Source organism: Hydractinia symbiolongicarpus, chromosome 10, assembly GCF_029227915.1.
Source record: "Hydractinia symbiolongicarpus strain clone_291-10 chromosome 10, HSymV2.1, whole genome shotgun sequence".
Classification (NCBI taxonomy): Eukaryota; Metazoa; Cnidaria; class Hydrozoa; order Anthoathecata; family Hydractiniidae; genus Hydractinia; species Hydractinia symbiolongicarpus.
Window position 1 is genome coordinate 22,156,159 of NC_079884.1, and position 20,014 is coordinate 22,176,172.

At 32.3% G+C, this 20,014-nt stretch overlaps 1 protein-coding gene across 2 annotated transcripts in view; it reads right to left on the bottom strand.

Annotated features, from left to right (window-relative positions):
* Positions 1-19,423, bottom strand: part of LOC130613289 (NADPH-dependent diflavin oxidoreductase 1-like) — a 29,693-nt gene extending 10,270 nt beyond the window's left edge. Inside the window, exons 1-17 of one of the 2 annotated variants that reach the window (XM_057434640.1) lie at positions 19,237-19,423; positions 13,622-13,699; positions 12,918-13,015; positions 11,898-11,996; positions 10,663-10,764; positions 9,538-9,626; positions 9,338-9,458; positions 9,078-9,199; positions 8,176-8,348; positions 8,024-8,071; positions 7,834-7,941; positions 7,559-7,763; positions 6,294-6,353; positions 5,452-5,573; positions 2,329-2,423; positions 1,541-1,689; positions 170-306 (exon numbers count right to left, since the gene is read on the bottom strand). In XM_057434640.1, coding sequence (XP_057290623.1) covers positions 1,545-1,689; positions 2,329-2,423; positions 5,452-5,573; positions 6,294-6,353; positions 7,559-7,763; positions 7,834-7,941; positions 8,024-8,071; positions 8,176-8,348; positions 9,078-9,199; positions 9,338-9,458; positions 9,538-9,626; positions 10,663-10,764; positions 11,898-11,996; positions 12,918-13,015; positions 13,622-13,699; positions 19,237-19,377 — 1,806 coding nt within the window. In that variant the 5' untranslated portion in view covers positions 19,378-19,423 and the 3' untranslated portion in view covers positions 170-306; positions 1,541-1,544. Of the gene's footprint in view, positions 1-169; positions 307-1,540; positions 1,690-2,328; positions 2,424-5,451; positions 5,574-6,293; positions 6,354-7,558; positions 7,764-7,833; positions 7,942-8,023; positions 8,072-8,175; positions 8,349-9,077; positions 9,200-9,337; positions 9,459-9,537; positions 9,627-10,662; positions 10,765-11,897; positions 11,997-12,917; positions 13,016-13,621; positions 13,700-19,236 lie in introns of those variants that run through there. The other variant, XM_057434639.1, reaches the window with a different exon arrangement.
* Positions 19,424-20,014: the final 591 nt, after the last annotated feature.

Below are 20,014 nucleotides of genomic sequence, written 5' to 3' on the forward strand. Positions count from 1 at the left end.
ATAACAGTAAAATATACGTTAATAATTATGCCAGAAGAAAGTGGCATCGGGTAAAGATTTTATTAATATACGCCTAAAACAAATGATGCTTATAGATGCTAAAATTATGTAAATATATCTACCTGTAAATAATTAAGTTTTGTAGCTAATTGTAAATATATATTTTTACATCCACATATTTTCCGCATTTCTTCTTTCGCCTTTTTTTCCCTCACAAATATAATAACGCGTTAGCGTTGATTTCTTGAAGCTCTAATTGATTTCCATGAGCACAAAGATTGTTGTACAGCTGTTGTACAAAAGACCCTAAAGTTACACAACATATGACCAAGGGATTTATTGTAACTTTTCGTAAACCAAGGTTTAACTATTGTTAGATTTTATATATATTTTTAAATTTTCGTAGTTTGCCAGCTGTTGGAATCAAGTGTGATAAACGAGCGGGTTGGTTTAAAAAATAGCAAACGATACGATGCAACGCCATCTTAATTTTTTATTTCATATTTCGATTTTGTCCAGTTACACAAGTAGTTTTTTTTTAATTTGCTTGAATACTCTTGTACAAGGGGGAGTACATAAAATAGCTTTTCATATATTCTGGTCTGCAAAATGACTTAGATAAATTTGATTTTACAATCATTTTTTCAAACTTTTAGCTACCTTTCTTTATTTGTTTAAAATCATTGGTTTACGTGTTTTTTATCATACTCGACTACCACAGCTACTGCACCTGTATTCTACTAAATAATCGCCCCTGATGAAGAAACACCCCTCAGAAGAAGCAATAATAATCGCTTCTGCCAAATGAAAACACATCTCTCTAGATCACAGACACAAATCGGAGCAGATTGATTACTTTCAAGTCTAAAAGTTTTAGCAAATTTCAAAAAAAACATTTTTATAAAGCACCGATTTCGTTCATTTTCGAGTCAAATTCATCTTAAAATATAAATACACGCTTTTCTTTTTTCATTAATTTTAAATTAATAAGCGCTCCTGCTAATAAAACGGCTATACTGAGCAAGCAACTGAAGCATCACTTCAAAGTATTACTAGGGTCCTAATTTTTATGTCTATCTTCAACGCGATTACACTTCATCCATCCAAAAACATAAAATTGAACAAGAAATTTTTCCCATGAATTTTTTGTTTCATTAACTTTACGGAATATTTTTCTCGCGAAATGTCTACATGTTACAATCGGTAGTCGCAAATACTAGAGGATCACATAGCATAGGTTTCTTGCACACAAAACCCCCCAGAAAAACAGTATACAAGATAAACTTTTTTTTCACTTTTCTTTTCACTTTCCCCTCAGTTAGTTTTTTACAATATTTGGTACTTTGTTGGATAAAATTTTCGTCCTCCAAATAAAAAATACGTCATAATGAAGCTGGCTCCATTCTTCCCTTATATGAACAACGTAAAAGCACGTAAAAGCTTAGTAAAAGCACAAACATGCTGGATGCACGTTTGTGCTTTTACTAAGTGGCGAGCGAACAATTCACAGTCACCCTACGATGATATAATTTCTAGCTACCTTGTCAAGACCAAGTTTCGCATTGAAGTCTTCTTCTCATCTCCAATGTTTTCATATACATGTCTGCTTCTTCAGAGTCAAATCGACCATGCAGTACAAGTATTTCTTTTAAGCAGTTTAAAACATCGTTTGGCATGTCTTTTGAGTTTCTGAAAAAGAAATGCGTGAATAAATGCGCGAGGTATTTAATAAAATATGTATTTTAATGGCTTATTCTCGCAGCTTTTCTTAGAGCGTTATTACAAAATAATTTTAAGGTTTTTTGCTCCGAGATCTTTTACTATAATTTTTTTGCCAAATTCAAGTGTTCTTCAGCACACAGATAGAATGAAAATCTGTAGCTCTAATCAAGTCTGTCCAATACAAATCATAAAAGACAAAGATTTCTATCCCAGTAGGCTACTACATCTATTCATGTTTTACATTTTTCCTCTACAAAATAATCGGTTAAAGGTTTCCAATGTCACCCTGGTTACATTTCAAAGTTCTGGGGTTTGCACGGTTTAAAGGTCTGGCAGATACCGTGTTTAGTGACTTTATCCGTGAAAAAATCTAAAAAAAATCGAGAAAGTCAGGGTTTTCTGCATAATTTATGGGATGTGTTACTTTTCTTCTATCAAATATTACATAAATTAATTAAATTTATTATCTTTCATAGAAAACATTTCTTAAATCGAACGCAAAAATGCAAAATAAATTTCCAATCATTTAAATTCCAGTCTTATTACCAAGTATTCCTAACAAGCCTAAGGTTAAGAAGAACAGAAAGAAGAACTTCAACAACATACCCAGCTATGAAAAAGTAGGCGTGATCTTTATCTATCAACTTCCATATCAAATCTCCACATTCTTTCATTTTATGTTGAACGTAGATCTTGTCCGGCTAAATCAACAGTCGTAAAGCATATAGGTATAAATAAAAAACTTATTTTTAAATAAGAAAATTGATTTCAGTTGTTATGACGATGTTACGCTGTCACTGTTAGTATTTGGAAAAAAACAAGAGTCATTACCCAATTCCAGCTTGATGACGTACCAGATAAGAAATAATGCGTTTTTAAAACAAGCAATTTTGTAAAGGGAATTTTCTCTCTCTCTCTTTCTGTATTCGACGGAAAGTCAGAAGGACTAATTTTGGTACAGAAATCGAGAACGTATTAACGTATACAGCTTGATCGCGGTCTATGTAAAGCTGGTTGTTCTCGACCACAATAATATAGTCAGTTAGTAAACTCAAGACGCAATTTCAACTTGCAAACGTTCTTTAGCAGACTTATTGTAGCCACGGCAGAAGAGTTGATGAGATAGTGTTGATAACTCAGGATATACAATTTAGAAAGTAAAAATTCCGACTTCGATTTTTTTGGTAAAGTTTCCACCTTGTCATAGTGTAAGAAAAAAATGACCTGTTTCATTTATGACGTTATGATGTTACATGTTGGGCTTTCAATTTACACTAGAAAATTTTTGATTGCATATCTTTTTTTGCGAGATAGCTCCTGGATTTAACAGTTTTGTAAAGAAACTTTTAAATACGTTTTCTAAAATTTTTAACAACAGGTCCTAACCAAAAAAGCTTTTCAGAGATGTGGTTCTCATTTTAAAATCCCTAAAAAAATGCAGTAGCGACTTTTTTCGTCTTCCTTGGACTTTTTTACACTGAAATATGGCTGGGTGGTGTAATACCTGTCCCCTGTACACCCAACCCTTGTCTTATATTGTATCCCGGACTTGCATGAAAATAGAAACATCAGAACGCAGCTAAGTATTTCAAGTCTAGTCTAGTTCGCGGTGTTGCTTTTCCCTTAACTTTATTAATCTTCTGCCAATACTATTTTTTAAATTCCATCTACCTTAAGGTAAAAAATCAATGCGGAAGAAAAGGTGAAGAGTGAAAAGAATACGGAATTATGTGAATTTTGACTTATATTCGCATTTTTAAAAAAGGACGGACATTTCCGATCTTTTGTTTCGCATTTTACCTCATTTTTGACTTGATCGTAAATTTTCCCTAAATTCATTTTAAAACTCACTTGAGACAACTTTGAAGTTACCAATTCGTAATGTTAAAAACCTGCAATGAAAATATGCCCCTCGCAAGTTTTTATTCCTTATTTTGCACAAATCTCCACGTCTCATTTTGTCAATTTTATTCTTCCGCAAAACACTATTGTCCTTGGTATAGTAACTCACTCTATTTTTTTATATTCAGGATATCTCAAAAAAGGTTGTTTTACAAAATGTTTTACATATTATTAATTTCCGAAGGGCCACTGAAATTTTTCTTTGATCACATTTCACAACGAAGATTAGAGAACACAAATATGAAGTGGGGTGGTCACATCTTAGGATTTATTTATTTTATGATTTTTAGCTAGCTACCTAATACCATTCCAGGACTCCTGAGGTTTGTTTAACAGACACCATAAGTTATTGTTCTGATTATATGTGCGCGATGTTTAACTGAGTACTTTGCCAATACTCAAAGTGAAAGTACATATGCAGAGAGCTAGTTAGCAAAGTCATATGCAGATAGGTGACAGTAAAGTCATATGCGGATAGGTAGCTAGTAAAGTCACATCCAGATAAGTAGCTAGTACAGTCAAATGTAGAAAGCTAGCTAGTAAAGCCATGCAAATAAGTTGCTAGTACAGTCATATGTAGATAGCTAGCTAATAAAGTCATATGCAGAAAAGTAACTACTGAAGTCATATAATTTTCAGAGGGTTCTGTCGTTTAATAAAATATATTTAATATGAATAGGCCACTAATTTTTCATACTCCACCTTGACATTTTCACATATCGTGACCAGTACCATGCATCTCTATATTAATACGGAGCTTTTGTCTGTCTATCAATGACTTTTAGTAAGGCGATATTTTTTATCACCCAAATGCACGAGTTTTCCGAGTTTTTTTGGTGTGTTCACATTTGTCTCACAACCGTTAGAAACCACTTGATAGAAAATAAGATTGAAATGATTAGCTTAAATATTGTCTTATTAAATACGTACTTTCGAACGGGACGGCATTCGAATAGAAAGTTTCCTTGGCATAAAAACAAACAAACAAAAAAATCTCTTGACAAAGTTCTTGACAACAGGCGAACTAAAGAAGCGGATAAAAAATGTTTATTTTCGACGATCTCTTTGTCATAAAAAAGTGCAGATATTAAGAGCAAGGAAAGTCAAAGTGAAGAAGTGGAGTGGATTAAAAAAGCATATAAAGGAATTTTTAAGGAAAAGACAATATTTAAAATGCGTAAAGAACTTATTTTTGTTGATTTGTGCTAGCTCTTGCAGGTCTCCTTTTTGACATTTCAGAATAAAATACTTAGGGTTTTCAACATAATCACCTTTAAGATGTATATAAGATGTATTTTAGATGCGTTATTTCTGACTTTGTTAATATTGCTGTTGTAACTGTCGGTGTTCTTACTGTCGGCTTTGTAACTGTCGGTGTTGTTACTGTCGGTGTTGTGAGTGTCGATGCTGTGAGTGTCGTTGTTGTAACTTTCTATCAACTAGATTTTATACCTTGCAAGCTGTTCTTTTTTATTTTTTATAAGATTTGTGTGGAGAATTTAATGCAATTTGACATTTTGAGAAGATTTAAAAAAACATTTTTTTGTATATGCACTGCTGACGTCGGCAAAACATCTAAAGCAACCTATTTTTCATTCGCCTTTTGCCTAAGTGGATTTTCCCACGGGCCTTTATCGAGTAGTATATTATAATTCATAACTAATTTAGCCAACCCAATTTGTTATAAATAATAATGCTAAAAATTATTAAAAAAAGTTTAGCACCTTATGATATATAAGTTTATCATTGTAATGTTATAAAAGTAAAAAATTTACTTGTAAATGTAAAATATTACCAGTACCACAATCAGAATACATTAATTATTACCTGATCTCTAGAGTACGCAGAAAACACAGTTAACGGAGCCTTTAATGATACATCTGTCCAATAGTCTTTGAAAAAATCATCATTGTTCTTGCTACGGCAACCGAAAAACAAAACCATTTGTCCTAAGAACGCAAAATTAAACATTCTAAACTTATTTCAGTTCCCTTACTCTCAAGTGACTAATGATTATTATGAAATATGTAATTTTTTGAATCCCAAGCTTTGGACACTTAACCTATTTCACGAAGCGAATTGTCAATGGCTAATTCGGCGGCGAATTATCTGCGAATTATCTTTTTAATTTTCACTATACACAAAAAGGGAGAATATAAAAAACTCTTTTGGGTATTAAAAACAAGGCGATTAATTTAAATACTTTCCATTAATGAGTTTTTCTAAGAATTAGACACTGAAGATTGCGTTCCAATTGGTTAAAAGTTTACAGCGAAATATTTCGCCGCTAAAAAGTAGAAACTGTTTCTACTTTACGGCGATGCGAATTTTCCGAAAAAAAATAAAAACAAACAAAACTGCGCATGCTCGAATACGGCGAATTCGCCGTCCAATTTGCTTTGAAAATCCCCCATCACAATCTTGAAATGTAACAAACTACGTAACAAGCTAAACTAAGTCGTGGCCTTAACCTTAGCATAGTCGTATAAAGATGGAAAGCTAAGACTTAATTATTAAAACTGATGGCTGAATCATACCAAGCATATTTTTTTTAATTAGGGGTATGGTAGTGCTTCAACAAAACGTATCAATACATCTGCAAATATTGAGAGATAATGTTGTAAATATTATTAAGTAATAAAAACAGTGAGGCAAAACATAAAACACACCTTTCGCATGATTTGAAACCCTCTCTTGAATGAAAGAACGAAATGGCGCCACTCCAGTTCCTACATAAAAAGAAAGTGCATTCGGGAAATTAATTTAAGGAAAAAAGTAGGAACATTCACTGGGCTAAATCAAATCACAAAAAACGATTTTTTAGCCAATTTAGCGCCAGCTAGAGTAGCATTGACTTTGCTGACGAGTTGTAACGTGGATTCGAAATTGTCTATTGTGAAAGAGAGCTTTAGAGTTCTAGGCTTTATTCACTTCAAGTTTATATTATACACAATATGAGCATTTTAGACAACATTTGAACGAAGCAGTTTTCACTTAAAATTGACGAATTTCTCTCTAAAGTTTGGTGGCATTTGTAGGTTAAAACCCACTTATTTAATTCTAATCATTTATTTATTGTATATATAAAAACAGAAAGAAAAATTTTACACGCATTACTTAATAACTCTCTAGTCTTATTTTCAAAAGCGTATTTATTCACAGTTTCTCTTTTTTTTGCAATCAGTTGTTTTTCAAATCACGAAGACATATAAGAGAATTCAAAGCTTCTCTCGACTAATTTTAAAGGCGTCAAATAAAAGTTTAACTTCAAATACCACTTAGTTTGGTTCATGCATACTCTTAAGTAAGCATGTGGCCATCCGGTACGTTTATTTTATTTATTAATGTATATCTGAATTTTGTATAATCTTTTTGCAATATTTTATTTAGTTTGAACATATATTCACGTTACAAACGATAGTTATTCTTATTTCAATCAACTACCTAACAGCACTGACGTTAGTATACTATATTCCCGAACATGCTGTGAAATTTTTTAACTTTAAACACTTAACCAGCCTAAAAAAGGTCGGACCAAGCAAAACTTTTTGGAGGCGGCAAAAATTGGCTGACTAAAACAAAGACGCACGACGCAGATTTACGGTTGCAAATAAATTACTAGGAAAGTGATTTTCATTTCATCCACCAATGAAGTAACAGCTTAAAAGCCGAGAAAAGTTCATGAAAATTCAGAAAGGCCAACAAGCTTCTTTGGGTCGATAATGTCGGACATAAACTCCGAGTTTTGGTACACTAAGAAAAATTTTCTTTCTCTGGTATAGGTTTTGACTGCAAAACATTTTTAATTTCCCTTCAGATGAGGGCAATTTTTTTAAACACAATGGGCAATTTTCTATACACAAGGTAGGTAGTAAATCTTGCAGTGATGGCCAGTTTAAGGTAAAATACGCAATACAATAAGTTCGATTCATACCTGGCCCAACCATGATAACTGGGGTATCGTCATCCTTCGGAAATGCAATGGTTCCTTTCGCTATCCACATTCGAACAGGCTTTCCTAATGAAGTTACTCTATCGAGTGATGCCAGCCAAGTGGAGCAGACACCTTTCCGAAGATAATACATTTTTGTTTTGTAGCTAACCACTGCCATTAATATTTCAGCTACCTCAGGATGAGCCTAAAGATAATTGTTAAAATAAAAGAGAGAACGGACGGACCACTGATTTTCCACACATGTGTTTACTTACGACTAAAGATGATGCGATAGAGAAGGCTCTAGGTTGCATCAAAGGGAACAAATCAAATAAGTATTCTAGCTTGAGGTTTTTACACGCATCTGGAAAGTCCTGCAAAACCTTAAATAAAAACACAATGTCTTAGCCGTGTGGAAGGGCAAGTAATTAACAGCTTAAAAGACAGATATATAAAAATGAATACCTCGATATAACTTCTTTTTGGGCGGTAACAATAATCATACAGGTCTTCCTACAAAAATGTGACAATTTAGCTACACAAGCTGGTTTAAAAAAGCTAACGTGGTCCGTGTATTAAGAAAATTGTTTATAAACATAAAGATAATAAACTTGAACCTGTCCTTCAGCTGAACAAAATTCCAACAATCTTTCTTTTTCGAGTTCCGAAGTGGTGAAGTGCCACAGTAGCTCAAAAAAATATCTTTTCGGAACGGATTGGATGGATAAATGGTTAGTAAAAAGTTCTTTAAGAGTGCACGTCCTTGGAAATTTTTCTGGCAGGTGCGGACCTAATTTAAAGATATGTTTATTTAAAATTATGAATAAACTAGACACTGCTTCGACAAAAACAACTGTAGTATTATTTTCCCAGATTACTTTTGACACATTTTGGGAATACCTATTTCTAATATCCTTTTAAAAAACTAAGGTTCATGATAAACTGTGTTACAGTGATCTATTACGCAGGGCATTACCCTTATTTAAACTGGATCATAGGATATTAAAATATGTCATTAGTGCTTAACCAACATTTTGTCTAAAAACATAATGGGAAGCTCAGTTGCGCTGAAATTTATTTCTTCCATTGATCGTATTCTTTTGATAAAAAAAAATCCATATGGGTGAAATGTCTACAGCATTCCGCTATTTCATGTGTGATGTCCTTTCAAAAAAACCTTTTTTTGATTATTATTAATTTTACATTGACAGACCGACATCGGCTATAAATGTTAACTGCCTGAATATTATTTGAAAAAACATATTTCGTTAAAAAGGCGGTGGCTATTCAAAAGGGTGCAAATACAGTTAGCACGTAGGGGCTATACATTTGGCGTACGATGCCGGGGCAACAGCTAGTATCGAAATAATATGTTAATGTTTCCCACTTCAAATCACAAGGTCGGATATTTGCTCAGGATATGTTTAATCTTCTTTCTTTTGCCATGTTTTTATAAACAAAGGTGTAGTAAAACAAACTGCAGCAAATTATAATATTTTTTATGTACAAAATTTATTACCATCAGGTCTTTCATTAATTGATACTTTCGTGTCAGGCTGCCAGCCCACTAGCGTAAGAAATTCCTCTACTTTCTCTTCTATGTTACATGGCTGAATCATTAAAACATCTCCTGGATTATAACTGAAAATATAAAACGCAATTGTTACAGACATGTTTTTTTGAATTTATGTGATGTAACAATAAATATATTAGAATCATGGCAAGCTGCTAACAATCTATACAAAATAATTTTTATGGAACAAACAACGACTTTCATACCTTAATCCGGAACCTTTTAAACTGAACTGAATTAACCTAACATCTTGAAAATGATTTTTACTAGTTTTGCGCTCATTTGAGATTATATGGGCTTTCCATGGATTATCTTTGCAAAATGGTGCTATAAACAGATCAACGCAAAAATGGTTACTAAATGAAAGAATTAACATTTCCTCCATTGCATTTAAAAAACCACATACCATGTGAGGATTCATATTGGGATGTTTTCTTTTTGTCTGTATGCAACACTGAAACATCCGTAGTTTCAATACTGTACTTGGAAGGAAGTCTAAAACAGAATTTGCCTCCTAAAAAACGTTCTCGACCTTGATGTTGAATTGAGTATCAAAAAGTAATCAAGAAAAGCATCGTCACTAACATTTTCAGGGGTGATTTAAGAAGAATGCATCGGTATAACAAAAATTTTATTCCGCAATTCAGTATTTGGTTGACCGCAATTATTTAACATTAAAACATTTTTAAGCATTGCTCAAAAACCTTTTTTTTACTGTAAGTTAAACTATCTTGGGGTAAAAATACTAAGTGTTAAATTTATATTATAAAGCTTAAAAAAGTTGTTTTAAAGTTCTTTCTCAATATTATTCACATAAATATCATGTCATGTTAAAAGGAAATCCAATGTTAAAAAAAAATTGGAACTTATTGGGATGAATTTAAAATTTTTAAGGTTAAATTGAATGGATGAATAAATGAATTAAAATTAGTTTAAACAGTCTTTTAAAAACTTCAAAAAATCTTTTTTTTGCTCTCAAGACATTTACTTTTAAAGATGTTAACAATTTTGTTATTCTGAAAAATTTATAGTAATTGCCGGTAGTTCATATTGTCTTAATTTTTGACCTGCAAAAGAATATTTTGCTATATACATTTAACCCTTTCCAACAAATAAAGGGTTACAGAAACAAATTGGAAAACACTTCAAAATAAAAAAATCCCTAAAATACCACTAGTTTAAAATGGCTAGTTGGTTTTAATAAAAATCATAAAAATCTATTTAAACTAGCTTTATATATATATATTTTTGACCTAACATGTAAAATTCAAAATTAAAGGGTTAAGGAATAGCAAATTGTGACAATTTACAGTCATTCGTAATTTAGGACCTGTTAAGGGTCATGCATTTTACGCATAGACAATATGAAAGTAGATTAATTAACATGAATGGATGATCCATTAACGGGATCTGCACATTGATTAACAAAGAAAATATTGTTGGGTAGTATAGAATTACATAAGTCTTTTTATAGTAAAAAACCAACATCATTTTTTCACCTTTCATTTAAACAAATTCAAACAAAACTTACAGAAGATCTTGAGAAATTATACTTTTACCAACAGGCATTGGATAGATATCCAACACTCTGCTCCATAACATATCAAGCCATGGATCAACAGTAGCATCCAAACTACGGAGAAATATTTGCACATCAATTTATACACTGTTTAAAAATTCAACTTTATTTCAAGAATAAAACCAACTTTTAAAAGTTAATTACTACAGCAATAATATTAAAGAAAAGAAACATTATAGCTGTGACTGAAATAATAAAAACAGTTTTTTAATAAGATTTTGCCTAAAATGTATGGAACAGTCAAATTTCAGGAATTATAATGAGAGTTTTCGAGCTTATTTGAGAAGATAACGGTGTTTTCATAAGAAAATTTTGAGCACATTTGGTAACATCACGAGTAAAGAACAAATTATTTTTGTTCCTTCGTGGCATTTTTATTTATTTTGGAAATAAATGTGACAAAATATAGTTTTGTGAAAGAAAAATTGGGGAGATTCGAGGAAAAGCTGTTAAAATCTGCTATTGGAGAAGATTTGAGGAGTTTCAAAAATAATTTTTAAAATTAAGGAAAATTCAGGAGTTTGGAGGTGTGACAACCCTGACATGACCGAAAAAAGACAGGAAAATCAGGATTTAGAAAAATTGAAAAGGGATGAGACTCCCATATGAAAATAAACTTATGGTATTTAAAACTTTTTTAGGCTAAATATTTTAAAAACGCTTAGTACAGTAGTTATATTTTTAAAATTAAGGGAAATTTAGGACTTTGGAGGTGTGACAACCCTGACATAACGGAAAAAAATAACATTTCAACATAGAAATAAAAATCCTAAAGTAAAATATAAGATTTCCTTAAAACAAGTTGAATTGAAAAGAAACAGCTCTTTTGCTTCCATCTATCAGATTTAAGGAAACAAATTAGAAGACATGAATATTGACTTTTTTAAATATTGACTTTTTTTCCATTTTATTATGCCACATTTTACAAAACAGGTTTTTTGTCTGCATGTTTAGTTTTTTTTTAGCTTAGATTCAAAATTGTAATCCAATACCAAAATATGCAACAATATTAGCTATACCTTTTTTAAACTATCCAAATGTCAATATGAATTTTTGTGCAAAAAATTTTTCAAGTTCTAATTATGGAGTCTTGGTGTAGGAATCTTTTCAACCTAGGGTTTTTTTCTACCACCTTGGGTCCTTAAATAGGTAAGTGAGTGCATAAAAAAATTGGAATCTGTTTTTACCCCAATGGATGCTGTTCATCAGACAGTCCAACATCTACCAATTCTTTAGCTCCCAACTGTAATAGTCTTTTGTTAAGTTTTTTGGCTATAAAATTGAACCTAAAGAAAAAGACATGTGGTCAAAAATTGTTAAACACACAACACTTCCAAGTTCAAGTATACATTACAAAGAAATAACAAAATCTCAAGTTAAAGCATAACTAAAAATTCCCTCATCTATATACAAAGCTGTGAACCGCTGATAAGCAGTGTCTTTTTAATGATGCACCAAAATAGGAGAGTGCAAATACTTTACATAACAAAAAATTATTATTGTTAGAATTATTGAAATTCTTTACCCAGGATAGCCTCTTCAGTTCCTTTTGGTACTGCTATCAATGAGGGTCCTGCAAAGGCTGTCCTAGTGTATTTAAAGCTCCCATTTGAGCTACGGAAGGTGTGCAAGTACATCAATCGGTCAACTAGACAACTGCCTTAGATATCAATCCCTTTTTCATGCTGAACGCTAAGCAGAAAGGATAGATTTACACTTTTATAGTCTCTGGCATGACCCGACCAGAGTTTGAACTCAAGACTTCCTGCACTGGAAGCAAACACTCTACCAGGCTAAAAGACTGTTGAAATGTCGCATTTACATTTGGTAACATTTATTTTTAAGTGGCGTCATATATAGAGTGCAACTTATATAATAAAATTGCGAGTGAAGTTGTGTTTCTTATGGAACGCCAGGCAACAAAAAGGAAAATATGTTTTCATTTGTTTACATTTTACTTATGTGAATTCGCAATAACTTTTTATGTACCTAACATCATAAAAAATTATTACACTATTATGCATCATCCAATCAAACACCTGAATGTCAGTGATCTTTAACATGTCTTTTGTCTATTGTTTTTTTCAGTAACTAACAATTTTTTTTTTTAATTATCTGTACAAAAAAGAGAAAATCTAAGTCTCACATATAAATACACGTACATAAAATATTTAGGTTGTACTCTGTAACATAGAAAAGCCACTTACTTTGTATATGAAGAGTCTCCCAATCCAAGCACTGCTATGTGAACACCTTCAAGTGAGTTTAAGGGCAGGTTCTTTCGTAAAATAAATTTCCAGAACTTCTATGGTGTGAAAGAGAACATTCTTGTTCAGTTATAAAAAACTTTTCTAAACACAATGTAAACTATGCTTTAGCTGGTTTCGAGGATTACATTTTCTAACTTTCCAAGATCTTAAAAACCAACCCTAACCACAAACACTTGACAGCAGCATTCTTAAAAAAATACACACAAAAAATGAATGAATAAAAAATATTTTTAATTCATGCATTTACTTTTCCTTAGATTTAAATTGAGACATAACTTAATAATAAATTAAAACTTAAAAAAATGTATTTATAGTAATTTTAAACCACTCAAAATTAACTTCACTTCCTAAACTTATACTTTGAAATAAACATGTCTATTTTTAGGGTTTCCTTTAAGACCCTCCCACTTAAAAGTATATTATTAGCATTTCAGTTTAAATACTATATTTTGTGTTAACATGAGTTGGCCCTAATTTGGTACTTGGCATAGTCAATATTTACTTTCAATGGAAAGCCTTCAGTGCTTAAAAAAGTGTTGTGGTTCTTCACTTACTCCTACAATAATTCTAGAAAGAGAAAGAGAATTAAAAAACATGAAAGTTCTAAGCATTTAATGGATTAGTAAAGACATCATACTAACTTTCATATTGTCGGGTGGATCGCCTTGTCCTGTGGTGGAGACGACAAATATAACAGCTTTCTGCTTGATTAGATTTCCCTAAAAATAAATAGTAAATCCAAATTTCAGTTGAAATGAAAGCATGAAAAAAACATGTGCTTATTACTACATGTGTAGGAAGATGCGTTTTAAAAATTTGTGTGTGCAATTGCTTTGAGCATGAGGTATGTTACAAGTCTCTGGCTACAAGGTTTAAATGAATTTTATTGTGAATGTCACTTTTCTTTATTCCAAAATTTGAGATGAACTAAGTGAAAAACATTTGCTAAGATCTTTGTTTCGCATTTTTAAATGTTTATGTTTCTTAAAATAAGATTTATAATAAATCTAAGAATCGTGAAAATCAAACATAAACATCCTCTATTACATCTTTTATTCTATAAACATCTTCTTTTACATTATAAACCAAAAATTTTTGGCGAGATGAAATTTTGGTAAAATTTTTTTTTCAAGCTTAAAATAAATTCTAAAAATTAATTTATTTCTTTAATTAATTGAATTACTTTAATTTATTACCATAAGTAAGAAAAATAAATTTAGTGATAAAAATGAATGCATTGTTTTAATACGCCATTTTTAATAACAATTACCCTCATGACCTCAATCGCCGTTTTCGCTCAGGAGCTACAGAAAACAAATGGGACAGTTTACCCATAGTTTTACTGACTTTGTTTTGACTGCTTCCACATAATACACCAATCAAAACGCTTGATTGTTTGAAAAACCAATCCAGGACTTTCGCGCCCTGGGCATGCCGACGAAGAAACATGAGGACTGAAACATGATGGTAATTTTTGTTTTTAAAGTAATGGTGGGTCATTGCTGTTTGTTAGTCTGTTTCACCTTTTTGTCTTCTATAAGCTTTTTATTTTCGTAATATTGTTTTTTTGTATGTTCTAAAAAATGTTAAGATAAATATATTGTCACATTTTTAGTCACGTACAGATCTTAAACGCACCAGTTTTAGGATTTTTGGCTAGGAACGAAGATTTTGGAGGCTAGCTAGCTAGAACCTTACTTATTACTATCTTGTATGGTAAACAGCTTTTTATCCTACCCACCATTTATTTTTGTGTTGTGACTGTAGCCATTTAGCTAGCTCCTATCTTTGGCAAAAAATTGAGAGTATAAAAATGTAGTTTGGCTACAACAATTCTTAAACAAAAAGTGTTATGGTAAATGCAGTTAGCTAGGTAGCTACATCTTTTATTATTTTTTCCTGAAAACTTTTTGTGCAAATAAAATGACTGACAGATTATTTTAGCTGAATCAGTAATGACAGGCTGTTCCCTGTGCTTTTATTAAAACCGAAGTTGCAATGAATTTTTTTTGGAAAGGGGTATTACACCTATACGCCTGTTCAACTCAGTTTAACTATACTAAGGAGTTAGCCCAGTGTTAACAACAGACTTTTGTTTTTGGTAAAGGCTGTTACGCCTATGCACCATGTACAACGTGGTTTACCTGACTAAGGGGTCAACCCAATGTGACAATTCATTTTCAAACCTGGTAATCACGTCTGTACGGATGTGCAATAATGTTTACCTGGACTAACTGATCAGCCCTGTTGTGTTTTTTTTAAACAGAGTCTGTCAGAAAGTTTTTGCCAAAGGCATATTATTCCTATACGCCTGTCCAACATGGTATAACTGTAGTAAGCGCTTAGCCCAGTGTCACAATAAATTTTTTAACTTTCACAAAAACTTATTCTGCAAAATAAAAATATTATTGACTGATTGTTTTTGCTATGATGGGGTACCGACTGTTGTTTGTATTTTTATGTGTTTTTATTTCAGCTATCGTTGCGGAAATATTTTTTGAAAAATATGTTACAGTCTCAAGACTATAATGGTGTATGCGCTTCACTTAATTTACGAGATACTGTATACTTGTACTAAAGCGCTCCACCTGATCGTGTGGCACAGTTTACGGGTCTTATTTAGCGTTCCACAGAGTGTTCAACATCAGGTCACACCTTGACTTTGGCTTACCACGGCGTTTCGACACTGGGGTAAGCCAAACGCGAGACGCGCTTAAGTGGTATAAAAAGGATGGGCCGACCCGTGGATTTTTCTCCGGGCCATCGATTATCTACATTATAATGCCCGTATACGTCTGTCTGTCCGTTCGTCTGTGTGTCACGCAAAATGGTAGCTTAGCTGCGACGGGCGAACCCGTTGATTTTTCCACGGGCTAACAACTAGTTTTTTTTATAATAATAGGCTACCTCCTACCGGTCACTTTGGCAAAGATAATGTTTTTGTTTCGTTTGTTCCTGACAAATCAGTTCCTTCTTGAGGTTAATACATTAGTTCGACATCAATACTGTTATTATTACCAGTAAAGACATTGCAATGTCCTCTGTTTACTCAAGTATGTGTGCAAATTCCACTTGGTCTTTAAATATTCTTCAAAGTAGTTTTAACACTTACGCACCAAAAATTATAAAACGTGTTAAAGGTTGGCACTGTCTGTGGCTATCAAATGACATCAAAAATCAAATAATTGAACGAGATAAACTCCTTGTAACTTGCTTGTAAATCGAAAAGGTCCAGTGATTGGAAACGTTACAAACAAAAGAAAAATTACTGTACCAACACTATATGGAACGCCAAAAATAATTTTCAAAAAAACCTCATTAACGAAAATAGACACAATTCAACCAAGTTCTGGGATATTTTAAAAAGGGCTTTTACAAGTAAAAGTGGGAATCTGCACTCTTTATTGACGGAAGCGATGATTCCAGTCAATCAAATGCGAACGCTTTTTGTAATTTTTTTTCAACCGTTGCTTCTAAGTTAAACACGTTGCATATCCTCTTGTTGAATTTGCATGGAAGTGGACCAAAGAACCGCCACTGCAAACTAACCAAATCTTCAAATTTAAGTACGCTAGTAAAATGTTTGTGGAAAAACAGCTGAAAAAGTTACAAACAAAGAAATCCACCGGTCTGGATGATCTTCCACCACGCTTATTAAAGGACACTGCAAGTATTATAGCAGGACCATTAAGTCACATCATAAACCTGTCTCTTAAATCTGGAGAGGTACCATCCGATTGTAAAATAAGTAAAGTTGTTCCTATACTGAAAAATGGTAACCATACTTCTGCAAATAACTATAGACCAATTTTCATAATTCCGATAGTTTCAAAAATTATGGAAAGAGCAATTCAGGAACAATTACTTGATTATTTAGAGAACAATAAGCTTTTTTCAAATCGCCAGTATGGTTTTAGAAAAGGTAGATCCACGAAGCTAGCTCAACTTTATTGTTAGACGACATACGTAAAGAAGTAGATCAGGGAAAGCTTGTAGGAATTAGATCATAATTAGTTCTTCCATTTTAGATGATTTAACATGTTTTCGTAGAAAATTTTTGCATCATTTCAATTGGATTCATATTTGGGGACTTGGATGGAGTGGGCCAGTAGTTTCTCTCATTCTCTTTAATAAAGTTCAACGCGTATTTTGACTTGTGTTTGGGGTCGTTGTCCTGAAAGAATCTGTGGTGATCCGGGTACATTGTTTTTATGAAGGGAAGCAATGCTTTTTTCAAAATTGCGTTAACGTAAAATTCCTATAAAAAAAAATTATAACATAAAATCTTTATAGCACAACTTTGTTCCCTGATCTCTAAAGGTTCAAGGAAGTGCATGATTAAAAAAATATTCAAATTATATACTTTACGCATTATTCCTGTGAATATCATCATTTTTGTTCTTCCTCTTCTGGAAATACCAGCCCATACATGTATCTTATATTGGTGTTTTACCTTAGGCTTTAACATAGCTGAATGATGTTTTCGACGTAAACAAACCCGGGAGTGACGCTCCATCCACATACTAGATTCATCTGTAAAAATGACGTCATTGTAATCTTCGTTGTTGTTGATGCATCGCAATGCAAAATTGAGACGAAGTTCCCAGTTAATGGGACGAATAGCCTGACAATACCCTGGGCCACTCTGCACTCAACCCAGTTTTACTCTGCAGCGTTTCAAAGTTGTTATTGAGTACTTAATTTTAAATTCTCGATAAAGTATGCACTCAGTTCATCATTATGAACATATGAACGATCTACAAAATTTAAATGTTCTAAACTTAGGTCTGTCTGACTTTTGTTCCCTGCTGTACCGCGGCGAATTCGATGAACAAATATTTAAGACCCCTGAAATTAAATAATAGCGAATGTTGAACTACTTTCCTTTCTTGTATATATTTTGTATCATAGCTGTCTATTATTAAATGACTAATTATTTTCCAGTCACTCATGTGGAGTTTGTTTAAAGTTTTAAATAGTCAAGATATTTTTAGCTCGCACAATAATTCCTCAAGTAAGTCTTCTAATTTGCGTCATAGTTACTTATGAAAGACATTGAAAATAGATTATTTTAAAGCAACGTGCTTAATGTGTTAAGACGCAAAGCATGTTTAAACAATGTATTTACATATAAATAAAATACACTGTTCAAAAATGGTTTGGGTCTTATCACATAAGGTGTTCTAAACATTCAAAACTATTTTTTTAATAATTATTTCCTCTCAGATAAAAATTAAACAGTGTTTCTTTTCAATTACTTCATAATATTACAGTAAAGTTTATTCTTATATTTGCTTTTGTTTACAAATTCTATAGACTTTGTGCTGAAAATATTCTCAACATCCTCACACGCAGGTCTTTTCAATCTTTTCAATTTCTTGTAAAGCAATTATTTTCTTGAAAAGACAATAATCTATTATTAAAGTAATTATTTATGCAATTGCGCATATGTGGAACCTTACATTCTGACTGTACTGTAGGTTGAGCCTGGTAGTATAAATACTGGTAGCATAAATAATATAAAAGTAATATAATAGTATAAACAATAGAAGTCTGATACATTATTAGCCTACTACTACAGTCAGGGAAATCCTCCTAATTAAGCTGTAAAGCTTAATTTGGAGATCTCCTAAATAAGCTGTATCATACAGCTTAATTAGGTGACAAACATCTAAATTAGGAGGAAGAAAAAGATTTTTCGAAAAATTTAAATGTTAGCAGAACCACTGCTGCAGCTCTTTCATTGTCAGTTTGACCACTATATTATAAAAAAGAATGGTATTTCCAGCACCCCGGCTTTAAAAGATATGAAAAGAAACAATGGTTCATTGTAGTGATATAGTTTTTGCAAATTTGCATAAATTAGTTCTGGTGAAAAAAAAAATATTTTTGAAAAATATCTGGCGAAATTTTTTCCTAGTCTTTTTCAGACTTACTGACTCAGGTTTTTATTAGCTACCAAAAGGGAGTCGGTCGGAGGACGCGAACACAACATATTTTTGATAGCGGCCTAACTACTGTACTGTTACTGTACTAGCTCATGTGTTCAAGAAACGACATGCCTTTACCAATAATATATGTATGTGATATTTAGTTTTGCAAAAAAAAACTATAGTTTCAACAATTTCTTATAAAAATATAAATAAAAGTGGACACAAGAGTATCTTTTTGTAGGTCTACTAAGCAAAATGATGCAATGATGCTGGCTAGAGCAAGCTCAAGAATTTCTTAACTTAGTTCTTAAAATATAACTCACAATTTTATATTCATCCAACGAAATAACGCTCGCTAGTAAATGTCTTCTAATTGCTTCTCTTCCTATTCTTTCAGCAATATCTTCTGCAGTTCCAGTTTGAGATCCAAATAGAATGTTGAACATCCTCGTGTCGGAAGCCATATTTGTTGATAATATTAGTAGTAGATATGTATTTAACAGAATGCTATTAAAAAGCAAAGATGACAGCAACAAAAAAAAAACAACATCGATCGGAAACGAAACAACAACAACAGATAACCCAACTTTGCAACCAAATAGCACATGCAATTTGTCAAAGTTGCTTGTCTGGTTAAACTACCCCTGGATGATGGTAGCTACAAAACCAGAACTATTTAGTTTAGCTTAATTTAAAGGATTTTCCTGACTACTGTTTGACTAACATGTTTTCTTTTTTAATTTAGCTACCTAGCTAGCTATAGCTAGTTAACTTGAACCAATAAAGGTTTTGCTTTTTTTTTTATTCTAATTTTTGTTGAGTACTCTCCTATATCCTTACTGTTGTTAAGTACGATGGCCCCTATGGCTCACTTCTCTTCTCAATAAAAACACTTCTCTTCTTAGTCAAAACACTTCTCTTCTGTATAACAACACTTCTCTTCTGTATAAGAAACTTCTCTACTTTGATACCCAAAGTTCTCTTCCGTTCGAAACACTACTCTTCCAAGTGCGAAACACTTCTCTTCCAAGTGCGAAACACTTCTCTTCCAAAAGCTCGAAAATTTCCCAGACTGAATCTGATCCTTAATATATGAATTTA